The 20,262-nt window shown below is 39.8% G+C and overlaps 2 protein-coding genes across 3 annotated transcripts in view; both read right to left on the bottom strand.

Moving 5' to 3' along the window:
• Rsbn1 (round spermatid basic protein 1) overlaps nucleotides 1-16,876 on the bottom strand; it is a 52,703-nt gene extending 35,827 nt beyond the window's left edge. For both annotated transcript variants that reach the window (XM_036189974.1, XM_036189973.1), the window contains exons 1-2: nucleotides 15,866-16,876; nucleotides 681-1,354 (exon numbers count right to left, since the gene is read on the bottom strand). In XM_036189974.1, coding sequence (XP_036045867.1) covers nucleotides 681-1,354; nucleotides 15,866-16,568 — 1,377 coding nt within the window. In that variant the 5' untranslated portion in view covers nucleotides 16,569-16,876. The remainder of the gene's footprint in view (nucleotides 1-680; nucleotides 1,355-15,865) is intronic.
• Nucleotides 16,877-19,683: 2,807 nt separating this feature from the next.
• Nucleotides 19,684-20,262, bottom strand: part of Ptpn22 (protein tyrosine phosphatase non-receptor type 22) — a 48,816-nt gene continuing 48,237 nt past the window's right edge. Inside the window, exon 19 of the mRNA XM_036189976.1 lies at nucleotides 19,684-19,915. Within this exon, the coding sequence (XP_036045869.1) occupies nucleotides 19,851-19,915 (65 nt within the window). The 3' untranslated portion in view covers nucleotides 19,684-19,850. The remainder of the gene's footprint in view (nucleotides 19,916-20,262) is intronic.

Raw genomic sequence — 20,262 nt, 5'->3', positions numbered from 1 at the left:
CACAATCTTTCTGAGAAAAGAAAACAAAACAAAAATAAAAAGTTTTTAAAACCTTCATATTCATTAGTCTTTTTAATCTCTACAGTAACTCCACTAAAAGAAACACTTGTCTAAAAACTGATGGGAAAGGAACAGTTCCCTGCTGACTTAAGCCTAGCCGCCTAGCAAGGCTTTGGAAACTGCTTGGCCTACAACAGCGCACAAGCAGAAGGAGCAGAGGCAATGGCGGGCTCTCCAGTGACATGCCCAAGTCACACATGGGTGTGTTTCTGGGGCAGACTACCAACAAGTTACTGAAAGAACTTAAGCAAAACCTGATAAATAAATAAGTCAATACCCTTAAGTGTTCTATTCTGGTATGAGTCTTAATTAACATTACCCTGAGGCTATTACATCTAAATCATATACTCTACACTAGTGTTACCTGAAGGCGAGGTCTGGATTCATTTTCAAGCCGAAATCAAGTAACTCACAATGATGCATAAAGCATTTCTTCAAGCAAGTAGCAAGACCTACACCAAAGTCTAGCAATTAGGAATTATAATTTGAAGAACAGTCTGAAGTATTTTTATTACCAGGAATTTTTATAATGTGTGCAGGTGTGTGCTATGCTACACAATGAAGTTAATACTGTTGAGATATTGTATTTACTATCCAATTGAACAATAATTTTACCTTACCTGAGTGTGAAAATTTGAAATGGTGGTTGTTTCAATATCTTTCTTGCCCAAAATTTCCATTTTCACTGGAGTGTTGGGAAAATTAAAAGCAAAGTAGTCCAAGAAGTCTGGGAGATAAGCAGCCGCTCCATGCACTATTGCTAAAGCATAGTAGGCAGCATTTTTCTCATTTTCACTGAATGTCAAAGCAAGAAACTCCTCAGAAAATCTCTCCATCTCCATTGGAGACAAAAATGAGAGTTCGTCCATGTAAGCATGAAGGACAAGAGCGCCACCATTGGACTGGTGTTCTTCATGAATAAAGTTGCTAAATTTAGTACCTGTTTTTAAGAAATTTCTGCGAATAGAGTGTTCTTGGTGCGTTGTGAAAGGTGTCTGCACTCCCTGGGGCACCCGATATTCTTGCATGCCCAAATTTAATCTGCACAGCTGTTCATCCTTCAGGTATCTGAAGGACTCTTGATTAACTCCTGAAGTGCTATTTAGCTGTCCTTGGGTGAGAATTTCTTTGCTGATGCGGGTCAGGCCAGCACAGACGGTTTGTACTTCCTTATTGTACATTTTAAGGCGTCTTCCTCGCATATCTTCTCGATGTTTCTTTTTCTTTTTCTTCTTTATTTTCTTCAAGACAAAATCATCAGCTCTCTGGGTTTTACCATTTTCATCTGCTGTTTCTGGCCACAATAATTAAAAATAAGTTAGTTGCTAGGACCAGTGTCAATATACAGGTGTCTTAAGGTATTTGATCTAAAATTAAATAACTTCTTAACTTCTGAAAATTTGTCTTTAAATCTTTTATCATTAGAAACAAAAATGAGACAAAGATTTTAAAATACAGTAATATTCTGGGTCACAGATTATACTAAAAAAAAAAAAAACCTGATAATAAGGTACTGCTGGACTATAGTTAAGTGGTATGTAACACTCACTATGTGCAAGGCCATGGATTCAATCCCCAGCAAAACACACACACACACACACACACACACACACACACCACAGAGGATATATTTACTATAACTTGTAATAAAGGTAAAACATTGAAGTAGTGCAAAACACTATATGGAATATTTATTTGTTCAGTTACTCAAAATCTAAACTGAAGTTTGTTGTTTCACATTTTGTTGTCAGTCTATTAACTACTAGAGTATATATAGATGAGCCAAAAAAGACAAATTAAGCCATAAAACACTATTTTCACCTATCAAATTGGCTTTTTAAAATACACGTTGTCTTGCAAGGGTGGAGTAGGGTAAAGGCAACTCAGCTCTAGGAAATATAAGCTGATGCCAGGTTGCCACTCGTTCTCATCGAAGCTTACGTTACTGCTCACCTCGCTGGTCCCACATACTATTCTCCACCACAAGTACTCTTGTTTCTCCTAATCTTTCTTCCCCTTGTGTCTTGCTACGTTTTTGTCACCCCTTTCTCCTGCTATCTCTTACACTATCATTTTGAGCCTGGTGTGGTAGCACACACCTGAACTTCAGGCATCTGGAGGCTGACAAAAGATTAAGAGTTGGAAGCTAGTCTGGGCTCTACAGCAAGACTCTCAAACACGGAGCTGAAACAGAAGCCCTTTTCTTCTCCCCATGAAAAGAAGGGGGAAAAGGCACCACAGCAAGAAAACACAGAGGCAAACCCAGCAAATTGTGACAAGGTTTACTCTGCACCAGGTTCTGTACAGAGCACTCTTGACATAGCTGATGAAGTTATCCTCCATACTGTTTTATGGAGGAGCAAAGTGAAGTATAGAGAGTATAATTCTTGGGTAAGTATACAGAGTATACAATAAGTATAAGTATATAATAAGTATATTACACTAAGTACAGAGAGTATATAATCTTAGGTAAGCTATTTTATCCAAGATTACAGATAAATGATAACTAGGAAATCTTTAGACCCCAAAACGCTTAATCCTTATAAAAAAATAAATAAAATTTCACAAGTGACAAGCCTTGAAAATATAAACTCCAGATCCAGAAAATACACTTCCAAGTCAAAGTTATCTAAGAAATGACTAGAAGATCTACAAAGATAGCCATGACAGTATCTTTTAAAACAACAATAGAATCCTCCGAAATGCCTAAACCAGTGATTCAATTCTGAGTTACACACTACACATGTGTCCTCAGCTATTCTCAACCGCAGAGTGAAGGGTCCAATGCTCACACTACCACTCTTCTAGCAAGCCTGTACTGATGACGTCTCCACCTAAGCTGTGCTAAAGCAACACAATGCTGCACTTGGCACCTCGACACTTCCCACTCCAGGTTCTACACACTTCCTCTCCACCTCTCTCCTAGACTGTACATACTCTGGACTCAAGAGTAGATATTCCAGAGCACTTAACCTGCATTTATTCCGATTTCATTTTTGATTAGACATTCATTCACCTGAATTTATTAAAAATGCACACACCATGTGCTGGGTACTCTGGACTACAGTGCTGACTACAGCACAGGCACCATCTTCTCTTCTCTTTTGTGCCTTATAATCTAGTGGGAGACAATCAAACAGCTATAGTCCTACCGCGTAGTAGAATGTGAAAAAGGCTATCTGGATGTTGGAGAAGGTCTTTTTGAGAGGTGAAATTTAGAATGAGTTCTAAATAATAAAAGAGAGCTGGGCATTTGAAGAGCTGGGGCGAATTTCTAAAGAGAAGCAAAAGATCTAAAGTCAGGGAAAATCTGCTTCATTTGTGTATGTGCTGTACACAAAAAATACAAAAATATGCACTCGGGAGGCAAAGCCAGGTGGATCTCTATAAGTTTGAGGCCAGCCTGATCTACATAGTGAGATCCAGGACAGGCACCAAAACTATACAGAGAAACCGTGTCTCGAAAAACCAAATAAATAAATAAATCTGGAGGAATATATGCTAAGGTATTACTGTTAGTTACCAATGAATTGTAGGAAGATTATAAATGTTTATAGTTTCTGCCTATCTGTATTTTCTAATTTTCTATAATAAACATGTTAATGTTACAATTTAAAGACTGACTCAAGTTTTTAATTTGTCTATATTGACGAGCCCAATATAGAAAGACATCTTTTATTTAGTAGTCAGAAAATACACGTGGTCAAAAAAATAATAATAGTAATCTCTGGGTTTAAATAACTATAGTCCTAACTAATCTTCAAATATAGTCTACCATTCCCTATATAGAATTTATCTACAAGCAACAATATTTCCAACATAAGCAATTCAGTTAAAATAGATACCCAGTTATAAAGAACTTACTTGGCATAATATATAAATACTAACTAGTATAAAGACTCTACATAAAACCACTTAAGAATTTTTCAAAATGACCATACTATCACAGTTACAAAATTCAAAGAAAATATTTTAAAATGCAAGTCAAAGTCTTTAAAGTATATAAACAATGTACAATGACAACAAAAAAACCCCAGACATGGTGGTTCACCCTGGTGATTCCTGCACTCCAGAGGCAGAGGGAACTGACCTCTAAGCCAGCCCAGCGTACAGAGTCAGAATGAGAAACGGCCTCAAAAAAAAAGGGAAGGGGTAGGAGAGGGAAGAAGACAATAAAAAGAGTCTCTTCATTTACAAGCATCACTTATAATGTAAATATATAACATACAAAAATCAGATTTCTTATACTGGCAACTGAAAATACAACCAATCTTTTACTCTATATACAACTAGATCATAATTCAAACACTCAAGTCATTTATATTTTGTACCAAATAAAACTAATTTAAATAATTTTCCTAACAGCAAACCAGTAATTTAGGCAATTTTCCTAAGGAACAAAATGTTACTCAATATAAAGGCTATACCAACTTAAAAATACTCATCTAATTACCCCCTACTAAATCCTTTAGTAATTTCATGGTGGGGGGAGGGGATAAGAATATCTCTGAAAAGATCAGGTTTTAAGTTGTTTTAAGTTTCAGAAGAGGTATGCAAAAAATGAATTATGACCTAGATCTGCCACTGAAGGAAGTACCTTGATTATTAGGCATTTTCTATATTACTATTCGCTTATCAGTGGTATTTCTACCTGGCCAAGTCTGTTGGTTTTAGCCAAACTCTTTTATTATTTAAAAAAAAAAAAAAAAAAAATCAGTGTAACACAGCTTCAAAAAGAAAAGATGAAATGCATCTTAAATTAATTGTAATCTCACAAATCTCAATCTATCTCTTAGCTAATCCTGTTTTTCAAATATAGACTCTTTTTCTCAGGCTGAGATACAGAAAGCCTGCCTTTCTTTGTAGATAAATTTGAGACCATTCATCTCCTATTTGCTAATGGATTTCCATGAAGAAACAAAATTCATTCTTAAATTGCAGTGGTGACAACTAGCTGAGAATGACCTAAGCATCCATAAGCTGTTGGTTACTATATGAAGTCAGCCACTGCTGCTGTAGGAGAAGGCCAGGTGCCTTGCTCTGAGTAAAAAACATTATTTAAAAGTCTACAAGAGGGTTGGGGATTTAGCTCAGTGGTAGAGCGCTTGCCTAGCAAGCCAAGGCCCTGGGTTCAGTCCTCAGCTAAAAAAATAAATAAAATAAAATAAAATAAAGTAAAATAAAATAAAATAAAATAAAAAATAAATAGAAAATAAAAGTCTACAGGGGCGGGGAAGGGGGGAGTCAATGCCCAAAGGCTTGCTTCATGATCTTTCCATTTCTAGTACAATGGTTTCGTTTTCCCACAGAAAATGCATTCATGAAGTCACTTTCTAAGTTCTTTCTCCATAGTGTAAGAGCTCAAACTTCCTGTCTTCAGTTTGTTGATTTTTTTTATTATTATTATTGTTTGTGTGTATGTGCATGGCTGCCTCTGTGGAGGTCAGAGGACAGCTCGATAAACGGCTTCTCCTTCCAGCTTCATGGGTCTTCCAGGTTTCTGCGGCCATATCCTGTTCGCAGTGAGGGTCTTGCTGGCCCCTCATGCTTGGTTTCTCTCGCGTCTTCTTCCCTCTTGTTTCTGCAGTGACAGCAATTCAACTTACCCTGCTTCCCATAGCTAGGCAGGTGTTCTAGCCCTCACATCAGTTCTGAACAGCAAAGAACCAAGCTACACTTCACCTGTACTAAAGAAAGCTTTTATGTATCAAACTAAAACCCAATATACAGAAAGTACTATGATCTGAACAAGCTGCTGGCTCTTTTTCAAAAGGTCATTACAGCTACACTTAGAATCCATCAAATTAACACTTAAGTCCTCAAATTAGCTAACACCATCTATCATCAAATAGCCTAGTTAGTTAACATCACACTAGTCTAGTTTCCACTAATACAAAAAAAAAAAAAAAAAAATTAGAATAAGGGGTAAGTTATAGCTCACTGGTGGAATACTTGTCTAGCATTCAAAGTTCTGGGCTCAATTCCCAGTACCAGTATGCACACATACACATGTGTGCAAGCACACAAACATATACTTGTTGAAAACTATGTCTTAGGAAAAATGGTACCTTCAATTCCTAACTATCATGGTAGATAAGAAAAGCAAACAAAGGGTCTGGAGAGATGGCTTAGGGGTTAAGAACGCTGACTCTTCTTCCAGAGGACCCAGGTTCAATTCCCAGCACCCACATGGCAGCTCACACCTGTCTGTAACTCCAGTTTCAGGGCACCTCGACACCCATGGCAAAAACACAAATGCACATAAAAATAAAATAAGAATATATTTTTTTTAAAAAAAGCAAACAATAATTGCTCATATCTTATCATAAATTATCATAAGAAATAATTGTTCCTATCATAATCATAAAGAAAAAAGAACTAAAGTTGTATTCTAAAAATTATTTTACTTTAATTCTTTCTTTTTGCTTTGGAGGAAGGACCTTGCAAAGTAGCTGGTTTTCAACTCAAGTTGTTTTACCTCAGCCTCCCAAATGCCAGAAGTACTGGGGATAAATTCTTTGTGCTTCTCTTGAGGGTAGTTACAACTTTGTATAAAACCTGATTTAAATGGAAACCAAAAAGCAGCTCCTTAAAGCCAAGTTTTTTGGAGTCACTGTTTTTAACACTGTGTACGTACACACACACACACACACACACACACACACACACACACACACACACACCTTTATGCTAAATAACAGCTAGCTAGGTAGAAACCCTGTTCTACCACTTCCTACGACTCTATTTTTTTTCCACTGTAGGAGTAGTTTTGTTTGAAAAAGGGTCTCACTATTTACCCTGAACTGGCCTTAAACCTACCAGATGGCTCAGGATGGCCTTGAATTCATGATCCTCTTGCCTTAGCCTGCTGGGTGCTACCATTACAGTTACACAAACAGATTCAGCCTAAAATATCATGTTTTGGTTTTTTGGCGGGCTGGTTTTTGTTTGTTTGTTTGTTTGTTTTGTTTTAGTTTGGTTGGTTTTTTCAAGTTTTCAACAAAACTGACAAGAAGCTATACGGATTTCCCACACACCCCTAATTAACAGGTCCCACCAGTGCCATTCACTTGCTACCACTGAACACACTAACTTATCTTCTTCACCCAGAACTCACAGTCCAAACTATGGTTCACTGTTGGTACTGTGCATTCTTGCTTCAACAAATCTAAACAGCATGAGCCCACCATTACAATATTATAGTGGGCAGTTTAATGGCCCTAAAAATCCTGTGACCTGACTATTCATAAGTCCCTACATCCTAATTACCAGCAACCACTGACCTTTTTCTATTGTCTCGATGGGTTTGGCTTTTACAGTGAGAACTCAGCACATAACATTCCACTGTGGATGTACCACAATTTGTCCATTTTATCTGAGTTGCTTTCAATTTTGGGCAATTATGAATAAAGCTACTACAAATTTCTGTGTAGGTATACATTCCCAAATCCTTTGGGTAAATACCAAACAGTATATGAACTGCCATATCACATACAGTATGTGTAGCTTTGTAAAACACTGTAAAAAAAATGGTCTTCCTAAGTAGCTGTAGCATTTTACACTGCCACAATGAGGTAGCTTGAGCTTTTGCAAAACTAGTATCTCTGTACTTTAGTGTTTCTCACTTATGAAATGGAGGAAGGGAGACATGAGTATTTTCCTATAAAAGCGTACAGAATAAATAAAAATGCATGTAAAGGACTTGGCATATTAGACTATAAGATAATAAATGTTAATTACTATCTTCACCCCCAATGGTGGAAACATAAAGGCAGTGTGACATCTACAAGCAAGCAATAGCTCTATTGGTGAATGATTTGTTACACAAGTAGGAGGAACCAAGTTCAATCCCCAACAAGCACCTAAAAAAGCCAACCATAGGGGCAAGTGCTTGGAATCCCAACAATGGGGAGAACCCATAAAGCTCACTGGCCAGCAAGTCTAATAGATGAGCCCCAAGTCCCTGGGAGAGACTGTCTCAAAAACAAAGTGGAAGGTTCATGAAGAATAACTCATGAGACAGACCTCTGGCCTCCACATGCATACCAACAATAGCATGAACATATACAAACACACACAGGGCAAGCTGAGCCTGGGTATTTACGTGTGTCCTGTAATCCAGAACCCAAAGTAAGGCAGGAGAGTTGTGGGGTCAAAGCTAGCCTAGGCTATAGCACAATATCCTGCCTCAAAACAAAACCAAAACCAAAAGTACCCATCTGAATGCTTTACAGTTAAAACTGGGATAACTGTCTCAGTTCTGATGCTTATTAGTCTCAGAAAAAACTCAGAAATCCCCTTGAACCTTTATTTTCTTGCCTTAAAATAGCATTAACAATCATGTTTATCTTAAGAGTCACTGCAAAGATTAAAGAGAATGAACCTTTCATCACAGGTCTGATACACAAGTCTTTATCTTATCATTATCATAAGGGTTGGATAACATTCCTTGAAATACTTTTCAACAACTCTGGAATATCAGATGAAATCTAAAAATTATTGGCTTAGGGTATGGTATAGTATACCACAAATGAAACATAAAAGCAGAGAAAGTCTGAGGGGAAAAAAAAAAAGATGACTCACTAAATGCCTAATAAGATCCTAATAAATATTATCTCGTCTTAGTCCAACATTCAGTCCAGTAGACACAGAAATTCTTTTTCAAAGATGGAAGCAGGATTGGAAACAAGATGTAACTTTTATTATGTCACAAAGCTGGCAGCTGACAGTCAAAACTCAGACTCATCTAACTCCAAAGTTCAGATTCTTCTACTACAACACAGTACACTTTCTTGCTTTCCACCTCTTCCATCAACCTGTCCCTAAACACTCTGGCAGATTATTTGCTGTGGATATCGCTCTGTGTAAATAAAGTTCTGATTGGCCAGTGGCCAGGCAGGAAGTATAGGCGGGACAAGAGAGAATTCTGGGAAGTAGAAGGTTAGAGGGAGACACCGCCAGCCGCTGCCATGGAAAGCAACATGTAAAACACTGGTAAGCCACAAGCCGTGTGGCAAAGTATAGACTAACAGAAATGGGTTAATTTAAGATAGAAGAAGTAGATAACAAGAAGCCTGCCACGGCCATACAGTTTCTAAACAATGTAAGTTTCTGTGTGCTTTCTTGGTTGGGTCTGAGCGACTGTGGGACTGGCGGGTAAGAGAGATTTGTCCTGACTGGGCCAGGCAGAAAAACTCCAACTACAATTATTAACTAGGATTATCCAGTTACAATTAATGGACTTCAGATGCTAGCCTATATGAGGTCCCAATAAAGAAAAGTATTACTGTATTCCCTACATACAATGCCTTTACAATTCATGATCACAAAGTTGGCATTATTATGTTATACTAAAGTTTTCATGCCTTACTGACAATATTTTCCTCTCTGGTGAATAGGGGAAAAGTTTCTGATAAATGAGACTATATATTTTTTTTTTCAATATATCCCAGTAATTCTCCATTTCTACCACAAAAACAAATCAAATGTTTCTATCTATATCTTTCTATTTTCTGAGACAGGGTCCTGTTACAACTAGCAATCCTTAGCCTCCCAAATGCTGGGATTCACAGAAATGTGCTATCATACCCAGTATCTTTTGGGTATCACAGATGATATACCACATGATAGCAGTTAAGAAGGGGGTCAAAACTGAAAAACAGGAAAGCTAACTATGAAGATTCACATAAGAGCAATCCTGGAGTTTAATGACAGAGAAGTTGAGAGCTAGGCAATCATCTTCCTATGCTTTCCTTAATATAGTAAGATCATAGTTACTAACCAAGAACAACTAAAAAGAAACTTACTTTTGATGAAGTATCTTTGGTCTATGCTTTTATGGACCAAAGGATACAGGTAGCTATTTAGGTAGACTGAAGCATACTGCTTTCAAGACATAGCAAATATTTTAATATTTCTTAATAAACATCAATTCCAATGTACATAAAAGAAAGAGCAAACTGGATCCTGAGGTGTTTGTTTTTCTTTTCTTCTTCTTCTTCTTCTTCTTCTTCTTCTTCTTCTTCTTCTTCTTCTTCTTCTTCTTCTTTTTTTTTCCTGAGACAGGGTTTCTCTGTGTAGTTTTGGAGCCTGTCCTGGATCTCGCTCTGTAGACCAGGCTGGCCTTGAACTCACAGAGATCCACCTGCCTCTGCCTCCCGAAAGTGCTGGTGTTTGTTTTTTTTAAGAGACTAATATTCAGTTCCACCATTAGAAAATTTCAAGCATGTTATTTCATCTCTGAAAATCATTTTACTTCCTATTTTGGTGCAAGTATTTAAATGCCAAATTTTTATTTTAACTATTTATGAGCAATGCCAGATGTCTAAAAGTGGTAATACATGAAATTAGCCTATACATGAATTTGGACTGAGTACCGTTGGGCTGACGTGCAGGAACATATCTCTTGGCCGTGTTCCATGTCTCAGTCAGAGGTCACCAACGCTCTCTGAAAAGAACACAGTAGGCAGGCTCTATAGAGCGTGTGGTCTCCACCTCGGCTACTCCTACTCCACTACTACAATGCAAAACCGGTACAGACAGTCTATGTAAAGGAACAGCTGTATCCCAATAAAAGGTTATCTGTGGATACAGAATTTACATCCCACATAGATGTGTTTGAGGTTTTTCCCATAACCTGAAAGATGAAAACCAATCTTACCAACTTGTAAAATAAGAGCAAAACTGATTTTTGTTTTGTTCTGAGACAAGGTGTCAGAGTCCCAAGTGCACATGTGGCAAAGGATGACCCTAAACCTCTGACCTTCCTACCTCCACCTTTTAGGTGCTGGGATTACAACCAATGCTACTACATGCAGTTTGGGGCAGTGCTAGGGACTGAACCCAGGGTTTTGCAAGCTAGGCAAGCTCTCTACCAATATGCCTGGCTGGGAACTTGCTCTGTAACCCGTGCTGGCCTGAAACTACTAGTCTTCCTCCCCCCCCCCCCCAGTTGTGCTGGTTAGCTCTGTCAACTGGGCATGTGCTGGGGCCATCTGGGAAGAGGGAACCTCAATTGAGGAAATGCCTCCATCAGATTGAAGGTCTACGGGACATCTTTTTGATTAATGACTGATGTGGGATGGCCTAGAGAGTACCAAACCTGGGCAGGTGATCCTGGTGATGGAAGAAAACAAATGGAGCACGCTATGGGAAGCAAGCTAGTAGCACTCGCAGTGGGTTTTGCTTCAGTTCCTGCCTCCAGGTTCCTGCCTCGAGTTCCTGCTCCTGACTTCCCTTCATGGTGGACTATGACCCGTGAAATCAACCCTTTCCTTTCTGTGCTGCTTTTGGTCATGGTGTTTATCACAGCACTAGAAAGCAAATCAGGACATCAGCTGCAGAGGTGACTTTATAAGGGTGAAGAACAAATCATGGAAGAACAATATGCTTTCAATAAAAGTGCTACAGTGACCGTTTGTCTAGAGGACACCTCCCTGTCAAAAAGAACCACAACATAATGTTACATCTGTATGAAAGTAACTCAAATGGACCACTGATTTAAACACAAAAGATAAAATTATAAAGCTTCTATGGGGAGACCAACACCCAAAAATGATTCATTAAAGAAAAGTCAATAAAATGTTGCTAATTTTGCAGTGTGAAACATCTTGTTAAACCAAGAGAAAGGCAAGCATAATAATTTGCAAACCAAGTAGTACATTTTTAAAAAAAAGTGTACCTGTAATATACAAGTAATTCTCAATAAGGAATTCTAAAAGTATTTTTAAAGGAAATTTGACTAGAAAATTGGCACAAAAAACAAAAACAAAAACACTGAGAAACAAATTTTACTGATGAGGCTCTATAAATATAGACCAAAAAAAAAAAAAAAAAAGTTGGTTAATATCACTAGCCATGAGGCCACAATAAGATAATCACCTCACAGCTACTGAAACTACTAAAATAAAAAGTTACATTACAACACCAGATACTAACAAGGATGTAAAATATGTGTGTGCGTGTGTGCGTGTGTGTGTGTGTGTGTGTGTGTGTGTCACTAATAGGAATGTAAAGAGTACACTCAAGAAAACTATATGGCAACATGATAAATGAATAAATAAATAAATAAATAAGCAAACCTTGAACATGTACTTAACACATGACCTAATAAGAATATTCCTCAAAAAAAATAAAAAGTTGCTTCTGAATGGGAAAAACTATGAATGGGAAGCTTTATTTCTTTTTTTATTATTATTAAATGTTTATTTATTAAAAGTTTTTTTTCCAATTTACATACCAACCCCAGTTCCCCCTCCCTCCCCTTCTCCCGCCTCCTCACCTCCCTCCCAATCTGCCCCCATCCACTCCTCAGAGTGGGTAAGGCCTCCCATGGTAGTCAACAAAGTCTGGCATACCCAGCTGAAGGACAGCCTAGCCACTCTCCATTGTATCAAGGCTAAGCAAAGTATCCCACTACAGGAATGGGCTTCAATAAGCCAGTGTATGCACCTGGGATAAGTCCTGGTCCTGCTGCCTGGGACCCCGCAAACAGATCAAGCCACACAACTGTCACCCACATTCAGCAGGCCTAGTTTGGTCCCATGCAGGTTCCCGAGCTGTCAGTCTAGAGTCAGTGAGCTCCAACTAGCACCAGTCAGCTGTCTCTGTGGGTTTCCCCATCATGATCTTGACCCCCTCCTTCTTCTTCTTTTTTTTTTTTTTTTTTGGAATGTCGAACGTCATTTCTTGAAGGAGGGATTAGGTTTTAAATATAGACTTACAGCACAATGGGGGAACCCCGGTTGGCAGAAGTTCGGGGAAGCTTTATTTCTAACAGTCCCAAACTAGACACCAAAATGTCCTTAATATTCAAGAATCATTGTACACCCTTGCTGAGAATACTATCCAGTATTGAAAAAGGGAGAGCCATTTGACATGGATGATCTCATGCTGAGTTTAATAAGCTAGCTTCAAAAGACCCCAAGTATACTATATTCTCACATGACAAAATTATAAAGGCAGAGAGGTGACTAATGGTTGTTAGTGGTTAGAAACAGAGAGGACATTGCCTAATGCTACAAAGGGAAACTGCATGAGAGATCTTTCCAGAGTTCTGTGCCTCGTTTACAGTGGTGGCCACACTAATCGACACACGATAAAATTGCACAGAAGCACACACACACATACTGTTCCAACATCAACCTCCTGGTGTTGGTGTTACACAATAGTTATATAAGATATTACCACTGAAGTGAACTGGGAAAGAAAAAGGACTGTTCTACAGTATTTTTTGCAATTTCTTGTGAATCTATAATTATTTCAAAGTAAATTGAAAATTCCTAAAAATCTTAGCATAAGCAAAAGGAAGAGATTCCTGTGTAAACAACAATCTACTTCTTTATTATAGTGGTTGACAGGACCAAGCGTAGTAAAAATAAAGCCAGTTTTAACAGCCTGCTATGAGCAAGCATCACTTTAAGTGCTTTCCACACACTGCCCCACTTAATCCCTGCAACAACCATATCAATGAGATACCCAACCCCATTTTATAGACAAGAAAACTGGGGTTAAAGAGAGATTAATTCAACCCTGATCACACAAGTAAATACTCAAAGTAAAATTTACTTCCAGAGCCATCCCTCCTAAACATGCAGGTAACAAAAATAAACATACTGATTTTTTACAAGTATTGGTCCAACTATGCAAAAGGCTTGTACTAAACAATGTTAAGCGTTTGTTTTCTGCACAAGCTTCAGAACTCTTAAAATGCCAGTGCATCTCAGATATCTAGACCACTACAGTACAGGTTTCCTCCAATACACCTGATCAGAGGGCCCTATTTCCCCCAGAATATATATAGTTTAGGTAAGTAATACAATTATCTCTAAACCAGAGAGAGTGTTCAAATGGCCTAATTTTAACCCATTTCTCTTCTTCATGAATTGGCAAAGAGCTGTGCAGTCCAACACACTAGCCATGAGCTGTATATAACATGTTTAAATTAGAATAAAATAAAATTTCAGTTTCTCAATCACACAGCCACATTACAAATCTGTTTAAGTGCCACATGTGACTACCATATTGGACAACACAGATCTAGAACATTTACATCATCTGAGAAAATTATATTCATCAGTATTAGAGACTTATTTTGTTTGATTTTAAAAGGACATAGGGCCTGTACAATCTTCAGAGAGGCACACTGTGGATTACTACACCTGTCAGCACCACCTTCCCCATAGAGGGAGACAGAGGTCTCCAATCATTTCTAGGCCGCTTACCGACCGCCACCAGAAATGAGAATATCAAGGCACAAGGAAAAGGCAAGCAAAGGAGGGGGAAAAGGGCAGGGGAAGGCAAAGCCGGGCAGGGGAGCCAAAGCTTGGACTAGCATTTAGGAGACTGGGTTCTATGCCAAGGATTTTTTTTTTTAATTTAAATTTCATCTTTGGTAATGAGACCATGTAGATGAAGTCTCTTCACTATTTTGGACACTGGTATTCTCTCCTGCAACACAAATTTAAAAGAAATGATTATTCAAAATTTGCCGTAGCTGTGTTATGGACACACACCAGGGAGAGTGAGGAATAAGGGTAAAAAAAAAAAAAAAAAAAGATACTCCAATATGCAAAATAGTTGCATACTGGAAACTAGCATACCAGTCAGCCTGCCCAGTTCTATTCCTGAGAATGACATCTGGATACCACCAAAGGAAAAAAGATGCAGTTCTGTCCAATGAAAACTTATTATTTGCACTTACACATTCACACACACACACACACACACACACACACACACTTGTCAAAAAAAAAAAACTGGTTAGCACTAAGATCAAATATATGGGAAAAATAAAGACACTCAAAACTTTAAGTTTAAAGACTAGTTCACTAACATGTAATAACTGAAGTGGCCCAGTATTCAAACACATATTAGTGTATTAGCATGTTACCAAGATTATTGATATTACAAGTTATAAATATCATATACAAAGTGTAAATACGGCATAACCAAAAGTACACTTCATTTCTTCCACAAAGATATAAATAGATGCTACAAGTATCTGGCAATAGAAGACACCAATTTTGGCCAACCTAATTTCTCTCAAAACCACACGTAGTCCTGTATTTTCCATGTGAAATACCTTTAAGGACTGCTGGAATCGCAGAGATTCTCAAACAGTGCTCTGGCAGAGTGAAATAGAACTAGACTCTGTATCTACATCCTACTTGCAGGCTGCCTTCAGAGAAAAGGTTGGTCTACTTCATAGGATTCAAAGGGCGATGAAAACCTTCCTCGGACCAATCGTATACCATATAAAAGGGCTAATATCAAAAAAATTTTAGCTATTTTTACCTCGTCTAGCTGAAAATTAATTACCATAAATGATTTTTTTTTTAACCTCGCTGAAGCTAAGACAACCAATGAGTTGTGTAACCTCTTTGAGAATTCAAACTCAGAGCCCAGAACCAAACCTGTGAATATTTTGGTGCCGGGGATGAGGAAAAACTCAAGATTTCCAAGAAAGAAAACAAGAAGGGACTTTCAGTGACAAGTCTTCACTTCGGTAAGGCTGGTTTTAGTACCCCACCTACTAATCCGATGGCAAGCACCGCGCGGCGCGGAAACCCTGCCGAATTTGAAAATAAACGTTGCAAAGGCTCCGGGGGACTGCAAACGGGGATGGAAACTGACAGCTTGGCCTCAGAGAGAAGCCTCAAGTAGGTCAAACTGTGGCAACCGTCTGCAATCCCGAGTCCACTTCAGTGGGCTCGAGGGAGTAGACAGGCGTCTTTCAGTCCTAAAGGGGCGGGATATGGGCACTGAGACCTAGAAGCCCGAGCCCCGGCGGTTCGCCTGCTCTCACCTCTCTTGGGGGCCTTGATCAGAGGCACCCCTCCGCTCCTCTCGCCGTTTTCCTGCTTGTCCTTGTGCTTGAGATCGCCCGGAACGCAGGCGCCGGGGTCACCATCGGAGCCGCGGTGGTGGTGGTGTTTGTGCCGCTCCTTGTGGCCCTTATGCTTGGGCCCGGCCGCGCTCACCGTCAGGGGCGAGAAGGTGAAGAGGGCCGAGGTGCCTGGGGCCGGGAGCGGGGCAGCGACAGCGGGCCCGGCGGGCGCCAGTGACGGTGGCGGCGGAGGCGGCAGGAGCAAAGGCTCAACAGGGCCCGGGACGGTTGGGGCGGCATTCGTTGGAGGCAGCGGCCCGGGATGTTGGCGGCTGCGACGCCGCCGATGAGGGGGAGCGAGAGGGGGGTCCTGACTCGGCCGCCCCCGCTTCTCCTGAGAACCCCCACTGCTCGCCCGGCGTTGCCGCTTTACTCCCCGCGGCGAGACCCCAACGTGGGATTTCTCCTTCCCCTCTTTGTCCGGCTCCTCCTGCGCCGCCACCGCCCGTACTACGCGAACCGCTCCGACCTGCGCAGCCATTTCACCCACAAACATACATTTAAATGGCCCGACCGCCCCCCCGTCCGCGTTTCGCGCAAGCGCCGCCCGCGCAGGGCCCGCTGGGCATTGGAGTCTCTCCCCCGCCCTCCCCTGATCCGTCCTTCTCGTTGAGCTGTACATGCGGGAAACGGCAGTTCCGGCACCTCTCCGCAGACCTCGCCAACCGAGCTTCTATTGTAAAGCGCCCTGGACGCGCAAGGCCTTGCGGGAGTTGTAGTTCCACCGCCCGCCGCGTTCCCCAGCTCTCTGAGTGGAGGAGCAGAGAGGGAGCGTGCGCCCAGGCACGCTTCGGGGTGCGACGCAACTGCCGCCGGCCGCCGATTTGCCGCCAACCGCCCTAACGGCCCAAACAATGTTAATAGCTTTCGGAGTCTGGCGGTGTGTTGAGGGGATCCTCTTCCAGTGTTCCTTCTTCCTCGTACTCGGAGTAGGTGGTCTCCATTGTGACTTTTCAGTTTCGTATTTCTCTCATAGCCTTTGTGAGGTAAAAGAATCTCCAGCCTTTACCCTTGACAAACGACTAGAAAACGAATTTCGGACTATGTAAAATGATGGTTTTGCTGTAAAGTATAGCAGGGCTGCTATTCAGGGGAAAAACAAATGGACAGATTTCGGTGGCATTGCTGTGGTTAGAGCTACAGGCTTAAGGCAGGTCCGAGGAGTCCCCTGAGCGCAGCCCCACCCGGCCAGAGTCACTTGTCCCTCTGTGGTCGGAAAGGTAGAACCCAGCAATCGTGCTGAACATACAGCCATAGTTAACGAAAAGTTCTCGATTTAAATTTTTTAGTTTTTTCAATCCATAAATATAAATTTGCAAATGTGAAAAGCGTTGTCAACCTAACACCACTTTAAAAATCGTCACTGTTCGTCAGGAGATAGTGTTTACTCAGAAATCCATTTAACAATCGGCTACAATGATGTACTAAGCATATAAAAAGCACTATGGTTTAACACCACTAGTCCCCAGAATAGTACCTTAGGCTGAGTGAACTTCTGCAATAAAGTTATAGTTTAAAATGGAGTTCTTGAACACATACTGGGTATATATACATTGTACTACAATAAGCAAATAACAATACCTTTCAGTCAGCCCTAGCATTGGGGTTCCTAATGAAAAGTATTAAAGCACAAATAACACTGTTGTTAGGCTGTATTTTCTTAAGTAAAAAATATCAAATTGATAAAGTAAAGCGAATCCTTTAATAAAGATAACTAGTTTACTGTGTAAAACTAGATTTGAAATTTATTTAGGAGAATCCATAGTCATACAGAAATACATTTTAAAACTACCAGTACCTTTAAATGATTATGAGCATAAATTGCACACGTTTATATGGGGCCTTTTCTGTGAAGAAAACACTATCAAAAAAGAATTTTAAAGAATTTTAAAGTGCTACTGAAGTAACTGCTGTTGATTATTTTTCTACCATTGGTCAATGAATAGCTGGTTAAAATCCATAGTTGAACATTGTTATAGCAATATAAAAATGATCACTGCCATTATTTGCACATCATTCTCTTTAGTATTTCTTTTCCTTCTTTTCTACACATTTGGGAAGACAGGAGAGGTATACTCCATTTTGACAAAAATAACATCCTGGGAACAGTCATTACCACAACCAGTAATTTTGTACTGCAAACATAGGGCAATGGGCTTTTTGTTTTGTTTTTAAGTAAAACCTTTTAACACCTGTAATGCCAGCATTATGCAGGTTGAAGTAGGATCATTAGTTTGAGGCCAGCCTGGGGCTTCATAGCAAGGCTTTGTCTACTAAAGAAAAAAAAAAGTTTAATATTAAGGCAATGCAGAAATTTAGTTGAAGGGGTGGAGAGATGGCTCAGATAGTTAAGACCACTACGGCTTTGCAGAGAACCCTGGTTCAATTCTCAGAACCCACACAGCAACTCACAACCAATAATTCCAATTCAAGGGGATCCAACTCCCTCTTCTGGCCTCAATGTGCATTACATGTATGTGGTGTATCTCCATACATGCAGGCAAAAACATTTCTACACATAAAAATATTTTAAGGAGAAATTTAGTAAAGAGCAAATTCCTTTTTAATTTTTTCATTAAGAGATTTTCTATTCATTTTATATATCAACCACGGATTCCCCTTTCCTCCCTCCCTCCCACCCTCCAGCCTTCCCCCCAACCCAACCCCCATTCCCACTTCCTCCAAGGCAAGGTCTCCCCTGGGGAGTCAGCAGAGCCTGGTACATTCAGTTGAGGCAGATCCAAGCCCCTCCTCCCTGCAAGGCTGTGCAAAGTGTCTCAGCTTAGGCACTAGGTTCCAAAAAGCCGGCTCAGGCACTAAGGACAGGTCCCACTGCCTGGGGGCCTCCCAGACAGTTCAAGCTAAACAACTGTCTCACTTATCCAGAAGGCCTAGTCCAGTACAATGGGGATTCTCAGCTATTGGTCCACAGTTCATGTGTTTCCACTAGTTTGGCTATTTGTCCCTCTGCTTTTTCCAATCATTGTCTCAATATGCTCATACAATCCTTCCTCTCTCTCTTGTCGATTGGACTCCTAGAGCTCCACCTGGAGCTTGGCCCTGAATCTCTGCACCTGCTTCCATCAGTCACTGGATGAGGGTTCTATCATGACAGTTAGGGTGTTCGGCCATCTGATCACCAGAGTAGGGTCAGCTCAGGTACCTTCTGACCATTGCCAGTAGTCTATAGTGGAGTCATCTTTGTGGATTCCTGGGGACCTCTCTAGCACTCTGCTTCTTCCTATTCCCATAGTGTCTTCATTTATCATGGTATAAGATCAAATTCTTACAGACCTATTAAAACAAGCATGTGTGCTGGGCTTGATTGTGTGCCTTTAATCCCAGCCCGCCAGAGGCCATGGCAGGAGGACAACTTTAAAGGTTCAAGACTAACATAGAAAGACATCATCTCAAAACAAAAATTCACATTTATGGAGAAAGTAAAATAGTGGGGCTGGAGAGATGGTTCAGCAGTTAAGAGCACTGGCTGCTCTTCCAGAGGACCCAGGTTCATTTTCCAGCATCCACATGGCAACTCACAACTGCCTGTAACTCCAGTTTCAAGGGATCTGACATCTTTACACAGACACACATGCAGACAAAACACAAATGTACGTGAAATGAAAATAAATACTTATAAAAAAGTAAAATAGGATAACTCCCAAAAATGAAAAATAAGTCCATTTTTAAACATAAACTCAAGTAACAAACTTTATTGGTAATTCCCAACTAAATGTAAAGAATATGAAAATACAAGGTTGTTGAAGTTTTTCTCAGATAGCTTTCCTTTCGAAAGCTATTGACACAATATATCCTCATTATTGATATTATTATTATTATTATTATTATTATTATAGCAGTATTCTGGTAGTTTTATTTACAGGTACATCTGCAGCCAGTGTTCTTATAAATTCCAAGTTGATGGTGGGTTCCTTGGTCCTTTGGGTTTTGAAAAACGATTTCCAAAACCTGGGGACAAAAAACTGGATGAAAACAAGTCCTTTTATGTAGAAATAAATTACTTGGATTTTAGAATACAACATTGAAAAAGTTAAGCACCTTCTTTGATCAATTTAATAATAGACGGTAAAGGCATTATAGTAATTAAAGTTTAAATGAAATTAGGATATTGTTTTTGCTGTACTGGAGATCAAACTAATGGCCTTGTATACAGTAAGGCAAGTATTCTGCCACTGGGCCACACCTCCAACCCAAATACTACTAATATTAAAATTTAGACAACTTACAGAATAACTAATGGTAATAATTGTATGAAGAACCATGATTATAGTAGCCTTCAATAACTGAGGACATAA

Source organism: Onychomys torridus, chromosome 6 (assembly GCF_903995425.1).
Source record: "Onychomys torridus chromosome 6, mOncTor1.1, whole genome shotgun sequence".
Taxonomy (NCBI): domain Eukaryota; kingdom Metazoa; phylum Chordata; class Mammalia; order Rodentia; family Cricetidae; genus Onychomys; species Onychomys torridus.
The sequence above is the reverse complement of the archived record's forward strand: the minus strand, read 5'-3'. Positions and strand labels throughout refer to the sequence as shown.